At 42.9% G+C, this 25,164-nt stretch overlaps 1 protein-coding gene across 1 annotated transcript in view; it reads left to right on the plus strand.

The window, feature by feature from the left end:
* The window catches only part of LY75 (lymphocyte antigen 75), a 3,856,564-nt gene that overhangs the window by 3,494,902 nt on the left and 336,498 nt on the right, over positions 1–25,164 (plus strand). Inside the window, exons 31-32 of the mRNA XM_044074746.1 lie at positions 2,841–3,018; positions 12,439–12,600. Of these exons, the coding sequence (XP_043930681.1) occupies positions 2,841–3,018; positions 12,439–12,600 (340 nt within the window). The remainder of the gene's footprint in view (positions 1–2,840; positions 3,019–12,438; positions 12,601–25,164) is intronic.

The raw sequence follows: 25,164 nt of genomic DNA on the forward strand, positions 1-25,164 counted from the left end.
TGTCTTACCATAACGTTCCATCTGTATTGTTGATCCTTGTTCAGTCATTACGACCCTCCCTCCTTCCCCCTCCTGAGGCTTATAGTGGATTTCATCATCTGGTTCCGTTAGGTCCTTTGACCAGAGGTAGCCTCTACTTTCTTTGACTTGCAAACTCAATCTGAGGTAACAGGGAGAGGGGAATTGTGGGTAAGAGTTTAGCTCGAGAGTTTGTGGCTTGGAAGATGGCCGGCTTGGTTCCGAGGTCGAAACCGATAGCCCAGGCGTAATTACTGAACGAGGATCAACAGTACAGATGGAAATTATTGTAAGACATAACTTCTTTTTATGGAAAACAGTGGAAGTATTATGACCTGTGACAGAAATCTAAAATTAGTCTGAAAATGTTCATAGGTAGGTACTAGGCTATTGGCCCTAGGGCCTATATAAGCCTAGCCAAAAAGGTACCCTGGCTTTTGCCACCCAAGAAAATTATTTTCCTGCGCCCCTGTCGAGCAGAGCCACAGAATTGATCCCCGGGATGAATTTCCTATTTCCCATCCAATCATCAAGATTTTTCTTGAAGAATGCTAATGAGGAGCTTTGTTTGATATAGATAGGTAGTTGATTCCAGAGTATGGGAAGTCTGTGGGACAGGAATCTATCCCTCCAGCGTGTTCTGTTTATTATGGTGACAAGCTTTAGGTCCCTAGAGCGTGTAGCTTGGAGGGATTGGGATTTCTTTAAGTGGAGCATGTCCAACAACTCTAGGTTTGACATAGCTTTGTATGGTAGGCAGAGATCGCCTCTGACTAGGCGATATGCAACGAAGTAAAGCTGGAGTTTTTTGAGACATTCTGCGTTGGGCATCTGTTTGAGGCCGGTAATCCTCTTTGTGAGGTATTTCTGTGGCGTGGCCTTTCCAGTTGTAGATGTCTTGTGAGGTACATACCAAAAGGGGCATTGTACTCTATAATGGCTCTAAATAGTGAAGAATAGAGGGGAACAATGACCTCTTTTTTCCTGGATGAGAAACCTTTTGTGATGAGGTGTGCCATGTAGAAGGATTTCCTGACTACTGTGGCGATGTGATTTTCAAAGGAGAGACTACTGTCCACCTATGTCCCAAGGTTTCTTATCATACTTTCAGCATTAAGTAGACTACCGACTGTGTGGTATTTCATGGGTGCAGAGTTTTTACCAAAGGGGTGACAGTGCACTTTTTGGCATTGAGCTTGAGGCCATGGCTTTGACTCCAGGCATCTGTCTTAGTGAGGCCCTTTTGTAAGATGTCCACATCATTAGGAGTTTCGATTATGGCTCCTAGTTTGCAGTTATCTGCGAACTTCATTAGCCAAAGACCTTCTGTGTTAGCCTGTACTTTAGAGAAGTAGATACCAAACAGGAGAGGACCCAGGACTGAACCATGTGGTACTCCACTTGTCCCTGGTCTGAAGTCAGATTTAGAGTCTGCTACTTTTACAGTGTGGGTTCTGTCAGTGAGCCAGGTGGCAACCCATCTTGTGACATAGGGATTTATACCTAGTTTAGTGAGTTTATCTATAATTCCAGAGTTGGGGATGGTGTTGAAAGCCTTGGCAAGATTTAGATAGGCTGTGTAAATCACCTTACCCTCATCTACGGCTTTGGTGACTGCTTCAAAGAAGTCTATCAGATTTAGGAGACATGATCTGCCTTTTACAAACCCAAACTGGGTGGGGTCCAGAGTTTGGATGATGATACATTCCATGGCCTTGCAGACCAGGCTCGTCAGGCTAATGGGGCGGGAGTTTCCAGGGTCCGTGGTGGCTCCCCCTTTGTGGAGTGGGATAACCATCGCTGTGCGCCATTCCGTAGGTAAAAAACCTGAGGTGAGGCAATGACTGAACATGATACTTAGCTGGGGTACCAGTTCATTCTGTAGTTCATGTAGAACACAGCCTGGGATGTTGTCAGGTCCCATGGATGCTGTGTTCTTGGCTTTGGAGGGTGTGGTTTTTACCTGTGCAGCCATGATTACAGGAACTTTGCATTCTTCCGATATAGAAATGGGCCCTTTAGGGGGTGAGAGGGGGGTAAAGTTAGCAGTGAACCTATCTGACAGGATGTTAGCAATATCAGTTGGTTGTGTATATTTAGTGCCATTTTGCTGTAACGCAGAGCAGATCTGAGTGTTGCCATTGAGATTCTTGACATAGCTGTAGAATGCTTTGTGGTTGTCTTTAGAATCAGTGGCAATTTTCTTTTCTTAACTAGCTTTGGAGGATTTTATGAGGGATCCCAGCTTCTTACTGAGGATGACCAGGGAGTTCCTCCAGTCAACAGTTTCTTTCATCTGTTGTAGAGTTTGTTTATGGCAGGGGACCACCAGATTGGCTTCCTTTTTTGGAGGATAGCATCTTGGTTCTGTTAGGGATGTAAACTACTTCTGCAGCATAAGCAAATGCAGTTTCATTTCCTTTTTTCCGGCCAGGTTTAGGCTCGATTTTGTATAACCCAACTAAGATGGACTCTCAGAATGTGTTTTAGTAAGTCCTTTCTACTCTTTCTGCAAGACTCATGGAATATCAATGAAATGGGCTTCAAGAGATTGTTTTCATCAAACAAAGCATCACTATCTAACTTGACAAATGTGAATATAAAGTAAATGTATGTGACTGCTACAAGATATAGTACAAACAACATATTTCACTGAAATACTATGAAGACAGAAAGGCAGTTGCTAAGATGCAGTTTTAAATGATCAAAATTACATTTACTGGTCAGAAAATTGTTTGTGTTATCTTAAACTGTGTATCTAATCTGTATTAAGATTTATGCTTATTGTAAATAATTGTAAAGGAAGTTTCTTTTTGTTGCAGGAAAGAAGCTCAAACTTTGAATGGGCTGATGGCAGTCAATTTGATTACAAGTCACAGCAATTTGAAAATGCCAGCCGTGATGGCAACTGTATGTACCTAGATGAAAAAGGAAACTGGAAATATGACAATTGCACAGTGAAACGAGATGGGGCCATTTGCTATAAGACAACAGTGAAAAGTAAGCACTCATTATTGTTTTTCATTTTGTTAATCTATTGTTTTTTTGGTTTACCTTCAAAATGTTGAAAGCACATAGTGCAATGTGCACATTGTCAAAAGTTTCCGTGAAATCTGTACTGCCGAAATTTCAGAAAGCTGAAAAAAAAGCAAATGTCGACATTTCCAACTGCTCCACATAAGAAACAAGTGCTAACATGGGTCAAAAAGGGGACAAGATTTTGTGGTTCGGAATATCAGTGTTCGAGGTTTTGAGAAGTCGCAGTTCCGAGTTCGCAGAAGTGGTTTTGATGATGTGACAGTCAAAATGTTGAAGGTAAACCATTTTTTTATTGTTATGTTTCATCAAAAAAGGTAAGAAATTATAGACTCATAGATTCATAGGTGAATACTAGGTTAACTCCTGAAGAGCCATTTTAAGCCTAACTAATAACCCAGGGTCAGAATCAAATGCTGTATCTTGTGTGTATGAGGTGAAGACCTTAACCCCCAACCCACCCCACTTAAAGTTTTCCCTTGAGGGGAAGTAAAAACAGCATGTCTGCAAAGGAAGCTATATGTACCTGATATTGAAGCTGCACACATAATTTCACCATTGTGAGATTTGAATATTTTTCCTATCTAGTTGCACAATCTAGAGAACACAATGTTAAGTTGTCACTCTCGCCTTCATTCTTGCTGGATGGGTTCGGAGCCGATCCTCGGCTCCGACTCGGCCTATACTATAGCTCGAGAGCTATTTTTACCGTCTCGAGGCAGCCCTATATCCCACAATACCATGCGCTAACTCCCCAGATCTCGTTTGCCGCTTCACTGCGAGGTTGCCTTTTCTTACCGGCTCAGGTCAGTAAAAGAGAGTTTTTTCAATAGAGCTATTTTTCAGATAGTTTTCAAGATAGTTTTCCTACCTTAGGTCCCTATCGATAGTTTTATTTATTACAGCCCTTTTGTAGCCCTTCTTCCCCTCCTTTTAGTTAATTTTTTATCATCGGGCCTACGGGTTTTAGCTTAGTTTCCCCCACCCCTTAGAGTGTCTGTGTGTGGGTGTTTTAGTCAGTCCCCTTAACTCCCTTCTGGGTATAAGTTGAGTGAGTGTGTGGGCTGACTGTGTTTTTTCTGTATTTAGGACTATGTCCAAAGACGCTAAGGTCTTGGGATTCAAGAAGTGTGACTTGTGCTGTCAGAAAATGTCTCTGACAGACGGTCACACTTCTTGCGTCTACTGCTTGGGGCCTTTACACCTGCAGGACTCTTGTTCCGTCTGTCATGGATTTAGTTCAAGAGTCCTGCAGGAGCATCATAATAAGCTCATCTTGAGGGGCTTATTGAAGCCCGATGACTCCCCGTCCAAGTCTGGCTCGGGGAAGTCCTCTAAAACTGCCAAACCCTCGGCTCCAGCTTCTGAGTCGAGGACTGGTGTAACTGAGATGGCTTCGACATCGGTTCCAATCGGATCCGAAGCAAGCAAGGTCGTATCCGCTCCGAAACCTGCATCTGAGCCGACTCCAGCACGCAAGCGCTCTAGATCCCCCTCGCTAGAATCCGTCCAATCGGCTCCGAGATCACCACTCCTATTGGAGCGGAGTCATAGGACTCATTCATCCAGGTCATCCACGCTTTCCGACCACGATATTGAGAGGGTAGTCAGTCGACTCATAAAATCTCAGGCACTAGCCCAAATGCTCCAAAGCCCGTCTCACCAGACTGTGGCTCCCTCGGTACCGCCATCGATTCCTCCCCCGACTCACCATTCGAGTTCGGAGCTGGAGTTTGTCGGAACCGTAACCTTGCCCACGTCGGAGCCGATACTTCCACCTTCGGCTCCAGCGTCGTTGGCTCCGACTTCTTCATTGGTTCCCTCCGTGGAGAGATCTGGGCGCCGGGACTCCATTGTCGGCTCCGAGGGGGCAAGTGGCATCGGACCCTTGTCCGACCCCGCTCTCCCTCTCGGAGCTTCGGCTCTGGTTAGTTCAGCCCCGACATCATTCTCGGAGCCTTCTCTGTCGGTGCCGGGAGCGGTTCGGGTCTCTTCAGAGCTGGGACTGCCTTTGATACCTGATAGGGGAGCCTTCGAAGTGATGAGGAGCGTGCTGGACCCAGTGTCCACTCCAAGGTTAAGTTCTGCAGCTCCTCCCTCTACAGTGCCTGTTACGGTCTCTGGCCATCCTCCTGCATCTGACAGCAGAGATCCAAAGCATAGCGTACCCACTTTGGGTGTTTCCTCCTCTTCCGAGGCCTCCCCTGAAGCTTCAGGGGAACCCCCTAGGAAAAGAAAGTGCAAGAGGAAGCACATAGACTCCTCCGAGTCTGTCACGTCGGACACCGACTTGGATGAGTCGGAGGGTTCCCCGAGATCCCCCTCTGAGGATGTCTCTTTTTCAGACATCCTAGAGATCCTGAAACAGAGGGGAAATTGGTCCACTCTCAAACCCTCCGAGGATGAGTCGGTTTACCTTGGCGCTTTTGCATCTCGTCCTTCCACCTCCTGGGTGTCTCCCCCTTTTGACCCACTAATGGAAGTAGTGGCCAGAAAGGCGTGGGCAGCTCCTGACTCAATGGAACCTACCCCTAGGAGGCCCTCTAAATTTATTTCTGCTCCGGAGGACAAATCCTTTCTGACCAAAGGTGTTTCAGTAGATGCTATGGTGGTAGCAGCAGCCACTAAGAAGGAATTAGCTGATCCTTCTGTACCTGTTCATCCTCCTAACAAAGAGTCCAGGACCATGGACAGGTATGGTAAGCGGACATTTGCTTCAGCGACCTTCGCCATGCGGTCACTGAACTATTTATGTCATTCCACCCGCCTTCAGCTAGATTTGCTCAAAGAGCTGGGTGAAACCATACAGGATCCTTCTGCTGCGGGTTATCAGGACAAGATGAACTCCCAGCTGGCTACCCTGAATTCCATTGTTAACTCCTCCATGCGGCTTATCTCCTACGCAGCTGATGGAGCGAGTAGGGCCGCTGGCACAGGTGTTGCGTTGAGACGTCACGCTTGGATGTGACTCTGTAACTTTGCCGATCCCTTCAAGGCGTCCTTCACCAACACCCCCTTTGATGGTTCAGAATTGTTTGGACCTCAGGTGAAGAATACCCTTACCAGATGCGAGCAAGATGGTAAGACTCTCTCTGCCGTGGGAGTCCATTTTTCCACACCTTCTAGACCTTATCCTAAGGGCCAGAAGGGTGGAAAGATTTGGTTCCACAAACCACAGGGAGTCCCTCCAGAGGCAGAGGGGAACAATAACAGACCGCCCAGGGGCAGAGGGTCCACAGAACCAGGGTTCCAGGGAATCCTTCCTGACCAACCCTTTCAGCATCCCTGGCTGCCCGACTGTCCGCCTTTGGAGGCAGTATCTCTGTACCGGAAGCCTGGCAATCCCTCTCCCAAGACAAATGGGCACAGTCGATCATATCCGAGGGTTACAAAATTCCCTTCATTTCCCCTCCAGTCCAACCGCCAAGATCCCTACCAGGGACAAAGGGGTCAGGCACAGCTAGAAATAAAAAGCTGTTAGAAAAGAGTCATCCAGGCAGTCCCAGCAGATCAGCTAGGATCCGAATCTACTCCAGATTCTTTTGGTACCAAAAGACAGGAGACTGGAGACCCATTTTGGACTTCAGCAGATTGAACAACTCTGTACAAAAGACAACATTTCGGATGGTAACACTGCAGTCCATTCTACCCTTTTTGGGCAGAGACAACTGGATGAGACCTCCAGGAGCGCACTATCATATAAAGATACACAGGCGCTCCAGGAGGTTTCTCCGCCCGGCTGGGAGCCAGTCATTATCAATTCAGAACCCTGCCCTTCGGTCTCACCACAGCCCCCTGGGTGTTCACCAAATGCTTGGCAGTGGTCATGGCTCACCTGAGACAAAAAGGATTCCAGGTGTTTCCATATTTAGACGACTGGCTCATTTCCGCTACCACCAAGCAGCATCTTATAATGGCCAGGGATTACACTATTCAACTTTGCAACAATCTAGGTATTTCTATAAATTTTGCAAAATCCTCCTTGTCACCTTGTCAATGTATAAACTTTATGTTAAACACCACAGAAATGGAATGTTCAGTTTCTGTTTCAGTCCAACAGAGTTCAAGTCAAGTTAGTGCTGAAAACGTTAGGCCTCATGGCAGTGGCGATCCTTCTCCTCCCATTAGCCCACTTCCACATGAGAATCCTTCAGTGGATGCTGTTTTCTCAGTAGTCCTTTCAACAGCTCCCAATGACTCACAACATCTTGATAACCCCATCATGCAAGAAACACCTCTCCTGGTGGATGGTTTCCCCTCAGCTCTTTCAGGGCAGACCCTTTGTTCTCCCCTCCCAGTTGCCACGGTGACAATGGATGCCTGCCTGACACTATCAGGGCAGGACTGTCCAGGGCACATGGCAACAATTAGAATGCCACCTGCACATAAATGTCCTGGAGATGAGAGCGGTGCTTTTAACATTGCAAGCCCTTCAGGGACTATAGCAATTCAAACGGACAATATGTCTGTGGTGTGGTACATAAACAAGCAGGGCGGAACAAAGTCCTACCCCCTATGTCGAGAAGCACTCAGACTTTGGCAATGGGCGATTTCCTCTCAATGGTTTCTGATAGCAACGCACATCCCGGGAAGTCCAACGTCATAGCGGACAGATTGAGCAGAACAATCCTCATGCCTCACGAGTGGTCTCTAAATCAAGCGGTAGCAGACAGAATATTTCAGAAGTGGGGCCAGCCTTGCTGCGATCTTTTCGCAACCACTCAAAACAGCAAATGCCTTGACTTCTTCACACTCTTCCATCTACCAGGCCATCCCCCCAGAGACGCTCTTGTTCACGATTGGCCCCGGGGTCTTCTATATGCCTTTCCCCCTACCGTTGATTTCCGCAATTAATTCAGAAAGCAACCGCATTGACATCCAAAATTATCCTCATTGACAAGTATGGTTTCCATTCCTGCACAGTTATCTACTGGAACAGCCTTGGCATCTGGAACCCATTCCGGATCTGTTGACCCATCTAACGGGCAAGCTGCATCAGTCTCTTCATTCTCTCAACCTCACAGCTTGGTTGCTCCACTTTCAGCCATAGCCAGGCTTCCCCTTATTTCTCTTCCTTTCCGTGATATCATTCTTGCTTCCCATAAGTCCAATACTAGGAAGACTTATGCGAGTAAATGGAAGCGTTCTTCGCTCTGGGCACAAGCTAGGTCCTTTGATCCTTTCCATGCACCAATTCATAAGGTTCTAGACTTTCTGGCGGAGCTTTTTCATTCAGGGTCATCGTCGGCCACTTTCAGAGTACAATTAGCGGCCATTGCTAATTTTCATGGGGGGCTCTCAGAAGCAAATATTATGTCCCACAAACTCTGTAACGCCTTCCTCAAGTGATCTTCTTGCTTAGACCTCCCGTTAAGGATCCGCCTCCACAATGGGATTTAAATTTGGTTCTAACGTCATTGATTCTGCCTCCCTTTGAACCCGCAGCCTCTTGCTCCCTCAAGCTTCTTTCTTGGAAAACTCTGTTTTTAGTAGCCATAACATCTGCCAGAAGGGTATCGGAACTCCAAGCCTTGTCTGTCCGTCCCCCTTATTTGGTCTTTCATAAAGACAGTGTAACTCTCAGAACAAACCCTTCCTTCCTACCGAAAGTTTCCTCTGAAGCAAATCTAAACCACTCTATTGACTTGCCTGTCTTCTTCCCAGACTACTCAAACAGGACTGAATAGAAATTACATTCATTGGATGTTCATCGCCAACTACGGTATTATCTAGACAGGACAAAACAACTCAGAAAGTCAGATCAGCTCTTTCTCTCTTATGCTGAAGGGAAGAAAGGGCTTCCAGTATCAAAGGTTACTCTTTCCAGATGTTTGACATCCATTATTACCTTTGTCTACGAGTTGAGACACAGGCAACTCCCGTCTAGGCCTAAGGCTCATTCAACTAGGGCTCTATCAACATCAACAGCCTTTCAAGCAAGGTTACCATTAGATGCCATATGTGCAGCAGCTACATGGGCTTCTCAACATACCTTTATTGCCCATTACAAACTTGATATAGCCTCCAGAAATAGAGCTGACTTTGGTTCCTCAGGAGTCTGTTCCATTGAGACACCCAGGACCAAGGTGCTAGGGCTGTCCCATCCAGCAAGAATGGAGTGACAACTTAACATTAAGAAGTTATGTTCTTACCATAATGTTCCATGTTAGTTGTCTTCTTCTCCCTCCTCCCTAGCCTGGACAGACTTGAAGGTCTCTGAGTCCTTCTATTTCATGTGATACAATACTTTACGGTTTCCCCGTATCTTTAGTGTTACCAGCAGGGAGTCCGTAATTGGAAATAAGGATAATAATAATATATTTATACTATGTGTTAGCTGCCAACGAGATCTGGGGAGTTAGCGCATGGTATTGTGGGATATAGGGCTGCCTCGAGCTGGTAAAAATAGCTCTCGAGCTATAGTATAAACCCATCCAGCAAGAAAGAAGGCAAGAAGAAGACAACTAACATGGAACGTTATGGTAAGAACATAACTTCTTATTATTAGCCACAAGCACCACAGAAGGTCTGTTATATTACATGTTATACTATACATGTGTTTTCTAGTGTTGTATTCCCAAGAGTGTACCAGTGATCATTTAGTTGGCTAGTAAAGAACTGCTGCTAACATTTCAAGGTGCTTGTTTAAATTTTCTTATTAAATCTTGATTACTGATAAGTATTGAAGTTGTTCTGAGTAATGCAAGTTAAATTGTTTTGTGTGTTACATTCTTGTTACAGTTCTGGCCTTTGTAGCATTATTGAGCAGAGAATGAAGTGTACTACAAGGGTGATATTTGTATGTGCTGATACTGGAATATTAGGAAGCATAAGATTAATGTGCTCTGTCAGAAGTAACGTGTTTTGAAGCCTTACATGAAATAAACTATGGCACTAATAAGGACTGGCTATTTATCTCTGTAGGTTCTATGCGACTTGTTTATCAGAAAAGAAACATCCTTTGAGATTTATCACACCATCACAGTGGCAGATGAGTCAATAACAACATGGGCCAGCAACATTTAGATAGTTTAGGTCTAGTCAGATAGCAGAATAGCTTGTTCTGTTTTGGATATTACCAATGTATCAGCAAATCTTGTGTAATAATGAAATAGGTTATACCTTGCTTCAATACTTGCTACGTAATTTACAAAATAGTGGGACAAACTGCTGCAAAATAAGACCTGTTTTACTTAATGTAACAAAGAAATTATTTACATGTACAACAATGACAAATAATGTAATAAGGCAGCTGTACATTATAAATGAAAGATGTACCTTATCTTATGTCTACTTGTCTTTGTATCTAGAAGAATGTAGCATTCCAGTCAGTGGTACCTGGTATTTTTTTGGAATATGTTAACTAATTGATTTCTTAATTAGTTTTTGCGTTTAAATGAGTGTACTGCATTGATCCTATTGTTTCTTTACTTGGAAAATCTGAGTGGGCTAGAATCCCATTTTCCATGGAGGCCAGGGGAGAAAAGCTCCATATGTAAAGTAGTAGGTTGTATACATTATAGAACAACACAAAACAGTCAAGCAGTTAACAGTATTTTTCATTAGCAAGAAACACTCATTTATAGAATTTATCCTAAATAACTGATTTCAGTCACTGCCCAGGTACAGAACACAAACACGAGATACAACAGACATTAAGAAAATATATTAGTTTTACAATAAAGAAGTAGAAAATGCAAAATATTTTTGAAGTGAATGCAGTAAATAAAGTAAACTGTTTATACAGTCTCTCCACTCAAAGGATCCAGGTTATATTCTCAGAATCACATAGGCACCCTTGTCTGCCATACTGTAGTTCACTTGACGTCTGACAACTTGCCTTACCTGCTCATCCTCCAGTCATCTTTTTTTTTTCACATTGGGCACTGGAGAAGCTGTCAGACATTCCAGACTCTGAGATCAAGCATGATCTGTTTAAAACCATTTCCACATAGCTTATGGTGGCCGTCCACGTGGCCATCTGTAAATATGACTATGCTGATGGCATGGCTTGGGAGGTAAGCTCTTTCATGTGCCAGGTAGGAGTGCGTGCACTACTTTTCCACCTTCACTGACAAGTTTCTGTCTTCTATGGTCATTTGTGGGAAAAGGTGGAATTTGGGCAGGACTATAATCTGCTTGTTGACCTGCAAAAGAGAAATCTGCTGATCACTTCAGTAAAGACTTTGTTTAATGTCTTATGGCTGCGTCTGTTGCTACCAAGCCAACATAGTTCCTAAGAGATTTCCTTCTTAGGATGAAGAGAACCAGCAACTGTCAAGGTAGTGATGCTTCCCTAACAGTGCAATTAAGTCTTAGAGGAAGGTGATTCTGATGGGTGAGATGTCACATTCTTGACTACCATTTTTGGACTGCCCATGGGAGATCAGTTGTCTGAGTATGCCCTGGTTTAGAGAAGCATCATAAGGGACCACTGGGTTTAATTGTTTTCTCACTAGGACAAGTCTTAGAGATTGTAGATCGTACACCAGAACAGGCTGGTTCAGGGACCAGGCTTTCTTCACAAAGCTATTGGGACATGCCTAGACTGTGCATCACAGAAAAGTCACAGAGTTTCTTACTCCTTTGAAAATTGAGAGGAACTTGGTTATAAACCTGCCTTATAAAACTGTTTGGTAGTTGTAATGGCTATGAGATGCTCCTCAGGGACGAGCATGCTATCTCTGCCTGAGGATCTAACTATCAGTTATCTAAGGTCAGTGAACTGATGACATTTTAAGAAATCTTTTCAGGCAGTTGTTTATGATAGATAAATTGTACTAACCTCCTGGAACCACAGCCAAAATCAATTCTTCCTGTTTTCTCTGTTAAGTCTTTATGGAATTTAGATGAAAGTTCACAGACAAGCTAGTACACTCTGTGAACCAAGGATAGCAGGTCCTATTTCTGTTAGGGATTGAGGCCATTATATTTTATTCCTATTATCTGAAGTCAGCTCTCCAGTTCGATAAATGCTTTTACTGAAATGGCTGCCTCAGATGCATTAATGGATGATTTAAAAAGGTGTGGGAGAAAATGATGTCATTTACCATCCATGGTGACAGGAAAGGTTAGAAATATTAGCATTCAAGGGAAACCAAAGTTTTAAGTGCAAGTTATTTGAATTATGCATCATATGGGTAAACTGCCAGCAGTATACATCTGTGTGTGTGTGTGTGTGTGTGTGTGTGTGTGTGTGTGTGTGTGTGTGTGTGTGTGTGTGTGTGTGTGTGTGTGTGTATTTTTTATGTAATTTTACTGTTCTTTAAGCAAGGTTTGTAGTAGATGTCGCACAAACTGTATAAATGATTGTAATATACTGTATCTACCTGTATCCCAGTCATGAATTGCTTTCGCTAACAAAATGTCCTTATTTTATTACAGGTGAGAAATTAGACCAGAATGAAATTTCATCTGATTGTCCTCAGAGCAAGGGAACATCAAACTGGGTCAAGTACAAAGATTACTGCTATGCATTTGATATGAACCTCTACAATTTTTCAGTATATGGAATGAAAGAAGCTAAGACGATTTGCCAGAAACTTGGTGTGTTTTACCAGTTTTACTTATGAGGCCTGTTACTGACTAATGATGAGTTGCATGATCGTTTTTTATTGGTTTGTTTATTATTTAACTGGAGAGATACACTGGTCCATGGACCATTCTTATCAATATTCTAGACAATGTGGGAATAAATCTGAAATAAACATTATATTACATTACCTTACACTACATTACATTATGTTATGTTAGAAGCACCCTCATAATAAACAGTAACTATACAAGATTACAGTCAGACTTAAATTAGGGTGTAGTGCAATAGTCTTTATATTTCATACAAGCATTTTAAATATATTTATAGCATAAACACATTTCATTGTTAAAGTTAATGAAAGGTACAGTGCTATACTAGACAGGTAAATCTAATACGGTTATGAACAAGTTCAATTTGTGCTACTTAATTAAGCAGTATCAAAGCATTTATAGGCTGCTTTGTTTTCTAGTAAGACTGGGGTTTAGAACCAACTCACCACTTATTTTGACAAATACCAGTTACATTGTTGGAAGCAGCATGGCTTTTAGGCAGGTGGAAGTAGCATGACTGCTGTCTGGACACTTGCTGATGACATTCTCACTAGCATGAATGAAGGTAACCCCACTGGGGCAGTATTCATTGACCTTCCCTGGGACTTTGACATGGATGACCATTCCATCCTAATAGCTCATTTGTAAGGCATTAATGTAAGCTCTAAATCTGCCCAGTGGTTCAGTGATTTCCTCACCAACGGAACTTTCACAGTGAAAATTAGGCCTGCCTTATCCAGTAAAGCTTTCCCTCTTTCAGGGGTAACTCAGGATCACTTCTTGCACAAGTACTATTCTCTATTTTTATAAATAATCTACCTCTTGACCTACCTCATCTACAACTCCTCATCTACACTGATGACATTGTCATCAGTAGATCCAACCCTTCTTACTAAATCATCCAAAAATCAACTTCAAACTGACCTTCTACAACTAAATAATTGGCTTTATTCTAAAAGAAACTACTCCTCAACTGTAAAAAAAAGTCCATGCTGTTTGGCACAAATTAAATACTGACTAAAGCCATTTCCCATTTATGTTTGGATTCTTAGGGTAGATTAATAGTTAGCTGTTAGCAATTTTTGATACTTTCTTATACTTTACTACCTTTTTCATAATTCAAACTATCCCCTCTTGTTACACTTCCCATCCCATTTCTAAAAAATCTTTGGGAACCTTTCTCTCTTTTAAAGACTGTATTCTATTTTCAGTATACTAACATTTTTTTCGGCTGTAGTAATGCATCTTATTATAGGTTCATAGGTAGGTACTAGGCTATTGGCCCTAGGGCCTATACAAGCCTAGCCAAAAAGGTACCCTGGCTTTTGCCACCCAAGAAAATTATTTTCCTGTGCCCCTGTCAAGCAGAACCACAGAAGTGATCCCCAGGGTGAATTTCCTATTACCCATCCAGTCATCAAGATTTTTCTTGAAGAGTGCTAATGAGGAGTTCTGTTTGACATAGCTAGGTAGTCTGTTCCAGAGTATGGGAAGTCTCTGGGACAGGAATCTATCCCTCCAGCATGTTCTGCTTATTGTGGTGACAAAGTTTAGGTCCCTAGAGTGTGTAGCTCAGAGGGATTTCTTTAAATGGAGCATGTCCAACAGCTTTGGGTTTGACATAGCTTTGTATGTTAGGCAGAGATCGCCTCTAAGTAGGCGATATGCAGTGGAGTAATGCTGGAGTTTTTTGAGTCGGTCTGCATAAGGCATCTGTTTGAGGCCAGTAATCCTCTTTGTGAGGTATTTTTGCGTCCTTTCCAGTTGTTGTAGATGTCTTGTGAGATACATTCCAAAAGGGGCATTGTACTCTATAATGGGTCTAATGAGTGATGAGTAGAGGGAAACAATGACCTCTTTTTTTCTGGATGAGAAACCTTTTGTGATGAGGTGTGCCATGTAGAAGGATTTCCTGACCACTGTGGTGATGTGATTATCAAAGGAGAGACTACTGTCCACCTGTGTCCCAAGGTCTCTTATCACACTTTCGGTGTTAAGTAGACTACCACCTATGTGGTAGTTCATGGGTACAGAGTTTTTACCAAAGGGGATGACAATGCACTTTTTGGCATTGAGCTTGAGACCAGGGCTTTGACACCAGGCATCTGTCTCAGTGAGGTCCTTTTGTAGGATAACCACATCATTAGGAGTTTCGATTATGGCTCCTAGTTTGCAGTTATCTGCGAATTTAGTTAGCCAAAGACCTTCTGTTTTAGCCTGTACTTCAGAGAAGTAGATAACAAACAGGAGAGGACACAGGACTGAACCCTGTGGTACTCCACTTGTCACTGGTCTGAAGTCCAATTTGGAGTCGGCTACTTTCACAGTGTGGGTTCTTCCAGTAAGCCAGTTGGCAACCCATCTTGTGACATAGGGATTTATACCTAGTTTAGTGAGTTTATCTATAATTCCAGAGTGGAGTTGGTGTCGAACGCCTTGGCGAGATATAGATAGGCTGTGTGAACCACCTTACCCTCATCTATGGCTTTGGTGACTGCTTCAAAGAAGTCTATCAGGTTTAGGAGACATGATCTGCCTTTTACAAACCCAAACTGTGTGGGGTCCAGAGTTTGGAGATCTCCAATGTCTTTGTTTATGAGTTCCTTGATGATACGTTCCATGGCCTTGCAGAGCAAGCTCATCAGGCTAATGGGGCGGTAGTTCCCGGGGTCTGTTGTGGCCCCCCCTTTGTGGAGTGGGATAACTGTCACGGTGCGCCATTCAATGGGCACAAAGCCTGAGGTGAGGCTATGATTGAACATGGTACTTAGGTGGGGTGCCAGTTCATTCTGTAGTTCGTGTAGAAGGCAGCCTGGGATGTTGTCAGGTCCCATGGATGCTGTGTTCTTGGCTTTGGAGAGCGAGGTTTTTACCTGTGCAGCCGTGATTACAGGAACTTTGCATTCTTCCAGTATAAAGGTGGGCCCTTTAGGGGGTGAGAGGGGGGTAAAGTTAGCACTGAACCTATCTGCCAAGATGTTGGCAATATCAGTTGGTTCTGTATATTAAGTGTCATTGTGCTGTAACTCAGAGCAGATCTGAGTGTTGCCACTGAGATTCTTGACATAGCTATAGAAAGCTTTGTGGTTGTCTTTAGAAATAGTGGCGATTTTTGTTTTCATAACTAGCTTTGGAGTTTTTTATGAGGGATCTCAGCTTCTTACTGAGGTTGACCAGGGAGTTCCTCCAATCGTGGGATTTTACTCTTTTTTGCAACAGTTTCTTTCTTCTGTTGTCTGCCTTCTGACCACCAGATTGGCTTCCTTTTTTTGGAGGATAGCATCTTGGTTTTGTTAGGGATAGCATGATCCATGCACTCGTGTAAGTGCTTATAAAGTGCATTTGTGTAGGATTCAGCATTCATACCTCTATTGTCCATCTGCATGGGTGTCGTGAAGTTTGCCACTTCTGTCTTAAGAAGCGTGAAGTTGGCTTTGGAGAAATTTTTTACGGTTGTTTTCCTAATAGGAGTGAGAGTGGGATGTGGATGTCTAGGGTGATTAGCTTGTGGTCAGATCTGACCAACGAGGAGCTGACCTGTGGTGTGGAACACCATTTGCCCATGTTGGTGATGACCAGGTCTAGGATATTGCTGCCCTTGGTTGGGGTGTGGATAAGTTGATCCAAGGTGTTGGAATTGATAATTTCCAGAAGACGTTCAGCAAAAGAGTTGGTGCACGTGTAGTTTTCCCAGTTAATGGTGGGGTAGTTGAAATAATATTTTCCAGTGTATCAAGAAAGGAGGAGTGGGAATCCTGGGGCATGGCGGGGGGTCTGTATCAAGCTACAATCTGGATTGCAGTTTTGCCCAGAGTTAGTTGAACTTGGACAATCTTGGATGCATTATGCTGAGCAACTAGCTTGGAGGTGTGGATATCCTTAATGAATATGGACACGCCTCCACCTTTAGTGTTTCCGTCTATGTTTGGTGGCCGAAAGATGTGCTATGAATTATACCCTGGTAATGCAGGGGTGCTCTCTGGAGCTTTGAACCAGGTCTCTGTCACTGCACAGATGTCGATGTTCTCCATTTTAAGGAGTGCCTCGAGTGAGTGCATTTTGAGGTTTAGACTTCTATCACTGAGTAGCATTACCCTCAGATTTTGCTTGCTTGAACCTGTTACGGTGGTGAATTTGTAATTTGAACCTTGCCTAAAAAAGGCACTATATGGGGTGGCAAGAGCCTTTGCCATATCCAGAATCCCAAAGGCGACAGGTGCAAGCCATTTCTGGCAAAACAGCGTGGTTTGTCGATCATGTCATTCCAGGTAGATAGATACTGGATTCCCTTAGAATGACACCAGAAGCTTAGCCAATTGTTGAAGTCAATCATTTTGTCCTTGTACTGTGGTATCATTCTGGGTGATGGCAGGATGCTACTCAGGGCTAGGGTCATACCTGCCTGGACTACAAGATCGGAGAGCTCCTCCATGTCTCTTTTCATGTAGTCCAGGGAGTCTCAGGTCATTCACACCAACATGGACAATGACAGAGTCATATTAGTACTTGTTGTGGAATGACCTGAGTGCATGCGTTACGTGGCAGATCCTGGCACCCGACAGGCAACTGATAGTAACTTTCTCCTTGTTTAGCCTGGTGAGTGGAACATCAGTGTGCCTGACTATAGTCACCTATGACTAGAGTGTTGGGTACGTTATGCCAATGGGCTGTAGTTGAGTGGCACATTGAGTATGTGGGCTATGTGTCATTTGGGTTGTGTTGGGGGGGTGGAGGTTGCTTGCATTTCTAATTTGGAGGTCTCAGTTGTTTGGGCAGATTTTTACTGAGAGCCTCCGCAAATGTAGGTGTGTGTTTTGTGCTTCTGTGTGTATGTTTTGGTGGTGCAGGGTTTGAGGGACTGTGTAATGAGTGTGGTGCGGTGCAAGTGTTTACCTTCTCCTCTTTATTGTCTAGGCCATTCTTCAGTGAAGAGAGCTTTGCTTCCAGTTTGGCTATATAAGTCCATCTCTCACAGGTCGTAGTGCTGGGTGGTAGGGGGAGAGGGTTGTCAGTGTACATGAGGCAATTGCTGCATTGTCCCAAGATGCCCAGATTCATCAGGTAGTCAGGAGAAAACACCGGGAGCCTACCTTTAGACATGCCTGGATAGGTGCTTATTTATTAAGTACTAAAAACTATTTTCCTCTAGACAAGTGGGCAAAGTTGAGTTCTGTAGTAATTTGTAGCTTATTTAGTGCTTACAATGAGTTCTGAACAAGTGCTGAGCTCAAAGAAACAGATTTGAGTGCTAAAACTAAAAAGCTGGCTAGTTGCAGGGGAAAATTTGAAGAGCAGACTTTATGGCGCCAGGAATAGTTTAACACTAGTTAAGTGTGTGTGTGTGTGGGGGGGGGGGGCTCAGAAGCTCACAAACAGTCCTGGACACAGCAAATCCGTATCTGGACAAGACCTGCCACAGGAAAGGGGGGAAGCAAGCTTAAAATTCTTTTTCAGTAAAAATTTTTTTTTTTTTTTTTTTTTCAGTAAAGTGGAAATGGAGAAAGCTGGAACAGCAGTTAATTCAACATTAAGAATCTGAGTGGGTTGGCCTTCACAAATGTTCTCTACTAGATTGAATGAACTAATGACACTTGACTGGGAGGAGTGTCACAAATCAAATATACAGTATGGGCGGGCAACTGCAAAGCCACCAAGTATAAGAATACCACAACACTAGGGAGGGTAGCTGGGAAAAATTACAGTTCCTAGCTGTACCCACTAAATGAAAGTTTTAAACAGATCAAGAAGCAAGTGGAATCTAGAGAATGCTTTTAACTGTAAACAGACAATTATAGTAATGCACACTATTAAAATTCCTAGCTGTAGAACACAGAAACCTCAAAAAATCAAAAATGCACAGAAAAGCTCGGATAGAGCACTCACAAACAGAAAATACATCTCTCGGTATGAACAAGCAGTTTACAGTTAAGTAATTCAGTAAACATGCAATTAGAGTAATGAAACAGTATCTAGCAATGAAAAATACAGTTAAAACAGTATAAAACAGTACATAAATGCAGTGAAGCATGTAGTAGGTCAACTGTATAGCACAATTATAAGCATTTCAGAAGTGCAGTTCAGTGAAATAAGTGTAAGAAATAACTTATCCTGCTCATGGAATCTTAAGGAATTTCTGCTTAGTTTCAGTAATGAAATACAATCCACAGCCTGATAAATACAAGCACAACCTTTTCAAGACACTGATTTTATATACCGGTAAGGTTGGAAGAGTTAGAAGATCAAATTACTACTCAGCCCCTGCTATTACCCATTCACTTGTACTGCAGAAGGTCATAGAAGTAATCTTATACTAGACATGGATAGGGATATCAAGGCCTCTGAGTTCAAGAAATGAAGACAGTTGGTCACAAGATCCCACCCCAAGATCCTGATGTAATGTGCATTGTGTGTCTTGGAGCTGGGCATCTTAACTCAGATTGCATAGTGCACAATAATTTCATATAAGGACTTTTCTTGAGAGACATAACAAGTTGGTCATAAAAGGCTTATTCAGAGCTGATCCAACTAAAGAGAAAAAGAAAAAGAAAGGTGAAAAGATAAAGAAAAAGATAAGACCAGTGATAAAGACAAGCCTAATGACCAAGAGAAAAGGAAAAAAAAAGATTTGAAGAAACAGGTACTTCAGTCCTGGGGAAGTTTTCCCCAGTGAAGGTGCCAAGAGCAATGGCCACTACTTCTCCCATCTCAGACCTCTCCACTAAGATGTGATTTTTTTTTTAGGACCAATTAACTCCACCTGAAGGATGAGAGCAGGAAGCTTCTCCTCAGAACATGAGCTTTTTCTCTTCCTTTATTCACATCCCACTTAAGATGGCTGTTTCTATGTTCCTTTGTAGCTCCACTCAGTTGTATTGGGTCAAGATGATATAAATGTTTGTAAAGCCTCAGTTTCAGTTTGGTGCCCTTTTGGCTTCCTCAGTGTCCAGGATGGCATGAAAAGATTCTCAGGCCCCTTTTATTACAGTTCCTACCCCAGGCCCAGTTTTGGCTTTGGGGTATTGGAACCAGTGAGCTATCCTGTAGCAGTGTTCTCTGTGCCCAAGAATACCCTTTCTTTGATGTTGATGCCATCTGTGCTGGTGGAGGCATCCCCACCCCACCCCATTAGACCTGAAGGTATCAGCGATGTGCACCTTGTAACGATTCATGCCCCAGATTTTTCCAGACTGCTGTTGATGTTCATGATCTCAGCATTCAACCCTTCAGTGCCAAAGTCCTCCTTGGTTACCTTAGCACTGGAGTCACTGCTGTCAGTGGTTGGTGGTTCTCCACCTTCAGCATTGGCACTGATGTGATTAGCCTCAATGACACAAGCATTAGGTATGTCAGTGTAAGGCTCATCTGATCTTGCTGCATAAACAAGCACATGCTCTGCTGGCTCCATCTCTAGGTACTGTTGAGGCAGAGCCTTTAAGTCATTCATCAGATGTGACTAGACAGGATAGAGGACCTCACAGGCATTTATTTCCCAAGTTTGGGTTATCTTCTCCACAGGAGAGCTCAGACAAGTCTCCTCCAAGCCCATCTAGGAAGAGGCAATGCAAGGGAAAACACATAGACTGCCCTTCAGGGTCTCCCTCCACAGACATGGATCTCAAGATGGGGGGTGGCTCCCCATCCCCTCTGGAGGACACCAACTTTGGTGAAATTCTAGAACTGATTATGTAGAGGGAATCATGGCTATCAACCCACCTCCCCCAAGGAAGAGATTTTGCAGAAGCTTACAGCTTCTTTCCCCAGCCACCTGAGTGGTACCATCACCAGACAAACATGTATATATAGGGTGTGCTTCAAGGTGTGAAGAAAGCCATACATTGTGGAAGTTATTCTGTGTAACAGAGAGAGTGCTGCATAACACCAAGAATAGGCCACACCAGAGCAATGGTCGTCTTGTCAACTCTAATGTAGTGTCAGTGGCAACCAAAACAGAAGTCTCAAGGGATGCTGTAGCTATCCTTCCTTCTAATAAGGCCTGTAGAATGATGGAGAGAATGCAATATTAAATTTATGAATCAAGTGCTTTTATCAGAGTGATGAATTACTTAGTTGTTAGCTGGATACCTGCAGAAATCGTTGGAGACCCAAATGACCACTATTAATTTTATTTTGTCATTGTCCATTCATCAATTACATAATGCAGTAGATGAAGCAGCCAGAATGGTTTGTTCAGAGATTGCGGTGAGACGCCAGGCCTAGCTATATGCCATACATACTTTGAGGAACACTTCAAATTGGCTTGATGGAGCCGTCCTTATTGTGCAAAAGATCCAAGATAAATTGCAGTGTAAGCAAGAGGGCAAGATTTTCACAGCCATTGGGTTTAAATTCTTGGCCTCCTCACAGATCATTTCAGAGAGACCAGAAGGGATACACGAATATCTGGTTTTGAAAATTCCAGCAGCCACAAAATAAGCAGCAGCATGACAGAGAATCCTGAGACAGAGGGATCTAATCTGATAACCACCACCCAAAATGCAGAGGGGGTCCACACCAACAAATCTTCAGGAGGGACCTATCCAGGATTCTGCCAGTATGAACCTTAAGTAATTGCCTGACTGTCCCATGTTGAAGGCAGTTGGGAGACATGTTTCCCCTGCACCACATTGTATGGCTAGCTATCACAGAAGACAAGTGGGCTAGGGAAATCGTATCCGGAGGCTACTTGATGCCATTTTTAAAATGACCCTAACAACCAGTCCCCCATCCATTCTTAGTGCCATCTCATCAGAGGGGGGCAAAACAACAGGAGGTGCAAACTCTCCTGTAAAAAAAGAGCCATCCAAGAGGTCACACTAGACCAGGGAGAGTCTGGATTTTACTTTTGATCTCGACTTCCAAGATGGCTGCACACTGAGTAACAGCTTAATTTCACTCTCCCAGTGTGAAAAGAGAAAATCAGAAAAAGAGAGACAGTGAATTTGCCTTTTTGTGTAAATTTCATTTATTGACTAGTAAGTGCACTTGGATGCCAGCAAAGAAGTTTCAAGAACCTGAAATAAAATCAGTCACAAGAGGTGAAGAGAAAACACTGGCTGGAAAAAATCCTGCAGCTGTTCAGCAAAAAACAGTTTAGGCTCCAGCTTTGGTGCAAGCCATACCTTCCAGTAATCTAGATGAAGAAATACATCAAATGTACGCAGACCTGATTAAAATAAATGAAACACTGAAGAAATATAACAACTCAAATAATAAAAGGCTGGAAAAAATGGAAGAAAGTTTAAACAGATGTTCAGATAAGCTGATAAAACTAAAAAAATCAGAGGTTGAAATGAAGAAAAGATTTGCTGAGTGTGAGACTGCTCAAGAAGAGATGTTTCAGAACATGGTAGAATTAGAGGACAGGAGCACATCAGAAAAAAAAAACATGAGATTCCCTGCTTTACCAGAGAAACTGGAAAGAATAAACTCATTTTATGAAAGCACATATAAGCAACTTGACTGGTATTCCAAAGCAGGAGTTGTTAATTGAAATGGCACATTGTGTGTATGATTCAAACCTGGCCATGAGAAAGCAGCCAAGATATTTAATAGCAAAGATAAAATCCTGCCAGAAGAAATAATTAATTCTGACAAAACTGTGGAAGAAGGGCTAAGTACTAAAAGTTGGATACAACAGAGTGTTTGTGGAAAATGATTACTCACTGTGCAGGCAAAAGAAGAGTACATTTATTTCAGTAATCAGGGAATGTTGAAACGCAGGTGTGAGATTCAAGCTTCTATATCCAGTTATCTTCAGAATATTTTCCCCATGGATGGTCAATTTCACTTTGAAGTTTGTCCAAAAAGTAAGCTGTCAAACAGAAGAGACAGGCTATGTCAGTGAAATACTTTCCAGTGTTCCAAAGGAAAGTGTATGAGAGAGAAAAAAAACACAGGAGTTTACTAGAAGAACCCAGAATATGTTGGAAATTAACCAAAGACTGGATTGGGGAGATGGAGCTGAACAGGAAGAATTCAGCAGCTTGGAGATTAATGAATAAATGTGGGATTACAAAGCAGCAATCACATTTGTGAAATATGTCTGAACAAGAAAACCTGGAAATATTGGATTTTCTGACTTTATTAAACTTCTAAGGGACTCCAAAGCATATGCCCTACTTCATGTCATTAATGTTTGGAAGAACATTAAGGAGAGGGGAAGAGGAAGGAAAGGGGTAACTGTAAGTAAAACAGTTTTTGTTCGTAACCATTGTTTTATAAAGCATGACATATACTGCATTTAATAAAGTAAAGCTTATTCGGTTATTTTGTGTGTGTAATAGTGCTACTAAAGTAAAGAGGTGCCATTTTCCCCTTCTTCTTTCTTTCTTTCTTGTTCAGTTTTAAGAAATGTAGGCAGTGCAGTGCAATGAAGAGTTGTATGAAAGGTTGGACACCAAGGAGGGAGGAAAATATTGGCTAGACAGAGGGACCGAGCTAGGAAAGATGTGCAGCAAGTAAAGGTGCTAAAGGATAATGAGGGAAACATACTCACGAGTGAGGAGAGTGTGTTGAGCAGATGGAAAGAGTACTTTGAGGGGTTGATGAATGAAGAGAATGAGAGGGAGAGAAGGTTGGATGATGTGGGGATAGTGAATCATGAAGTGCAATGGATTAGCAAGGAGGAAGTAAGGATAGCTATGAAGAGGATGAAGAATGGAAAGGCTGTTGGTCCAGATGACATGCCTGTGGAAGCATGGAAGTGTTTTGGTGAAATGGCAGTGGAGTTTTTAACTAGATTGTTTAATGAACTCTTGGAAAGTGAAAAGATGCCTGAGGAATTGAAAAAAGTGTTTTGGTACCGAGTTTTAAGAATAAGGGTGATGTGCAGAGCTGTAGTAACTACAGAGGGATTAAACTGATCAGTCACAGCATGAAGCTATGGGAAAGAGTAGAGGAAGCTAGGTTAAGAAGGGATGTGATGATTAGTGATCAGCAGTATGGTTTCATGCCAGGAAAGAGCACTACAGATGTGATGTTTGCTCAGAGTGTTGATGGAGAAGTACAGAGAAGGTCAGAAGAAGTTGCATTGTGTTTTTGTAGACTTAGAGAAAGCATATGACAGGGTGCCTAGAGAGGAGTTGTGGTATTGTATGCAGAAGTTGGGAGTGTCATAGGAAGTATGTAAGAGTGGTACAGGATATGTACAAGGGTAGTGTGACAGCTGTGAGGGCTGCGGTGGGAGTGATGAATGTGTTTAAGGTGGAGGTGGGATTACATCAAGGATCAGCTCTGAGCCCTTTCTTATTTGCAATGGTGATAGACAGGTTGACAGACGAGATCAGACAGGAGTCCCCGTGGACTATGATGTTTGCAGATGACATTGTGATCTGTAGTGAGAGTAGGGAACAGGTGGATGAGACCCTGGAGAGATGGAGATATGCTCTAGAGAGAAGAGGAATGAAGGTCAGCAGGACTAAGACAGAATATATGTGTGTGAATGAGAGGGTGGATAGAGGAATGGTGAGGATGCAAGGAGTAGAGGTGGCAAAGGTGGATGAGTTTAAATACTTGGGATCAGTAGTTCAGAGTAATGGTGAGTGTGGAAGAGAGGTGAAGAAGAGAGCACAGGCAGGATGGAGTGGGTGGAGAAGAGTGTCAGGAGTGATTTATGACAGACGAGTACCAGTAAGCGTGAAAGGGAAGGTCTACAAGAGGGTAGTGAGACCAGCTATGTTATATGGGTTGGAGACAGTGGCATTGACAAAAAGGCAGGAGTTAGAGCTGGATGTGGAAGAGTTAAAGATGTTAAAATTTGCACTGGGTGTGACGAGGGTGGACAGGATTAGGAATAAGTATATTAGAGGGTCAGCCCAGGTTGGAAGGTTTGGAGACAAAGCCAGAGAGGCAAGATTACGTTGGTTTGGACATGTGCTGAGGAGGGATGCTGAGTATATTGGGAAAAAGATGCTAAGGATGACGCTGCCAGGTAACAGGAAAAGAGGAAGGCCTAAGATAAGGTTTATGGATGTGGTGAGAGAGGACATGCAATGTGGTTGGTGTGACAGAGCAAGATGCAGAGGACAGGAAGAAATGGAAACAGATGATCTGCTGTGGTGACCCCTAACGGGAACAGCTGAATGAAGATGATGACGATGATGATGAGGCAGTGCAGTGCAAAAGCAGAATAAAGCGTGGACAAAATAACATGATGTAAGAAAAACTGATATGCTTTTTCTTACATCAGCATTGGACAGTGATTGGATTAAGGCCCTTGGCTTTATCTAGCAAGTTTTAATGGGAAGCAAGTAAATAAAAGAACACTGAATGTAATGAAAAGTTTTTCTCTAGCAAATAAATGTTCACAGTGCAACATGAGAATCTTGCGGCTAAAGACTACTGCGTATCTGTGTCTCATACTTCTATGGAGACAAGATGATAAGAGCAATAAAAACAAAATACCCTTTTCTGTGAGTGGCTAAAATATATTTTCTGAAAGCATTCAAATTGTTTTCTACATCTGGGAGAAGAATAAAGAGAAGACAAAACAGACAGCACTTAATGTAAGTAGAAGCACAGACTGAA

The sequence above is a fragment of the Protopterus annectens genome, chromosome 6.part0 (genome assembly GCF_019279795.1).
Source record: "Protopterus annectens isolate FY-2018-M chromosome 6.part0, PAN1.0, whole genome shotgun sequence".
Classification (NCBI taxonomy): Eukaryota; Metazoa; Chordata; order Ceratodontiformes; family Protopteridae; genus Protopterus; species Protopterus annectens.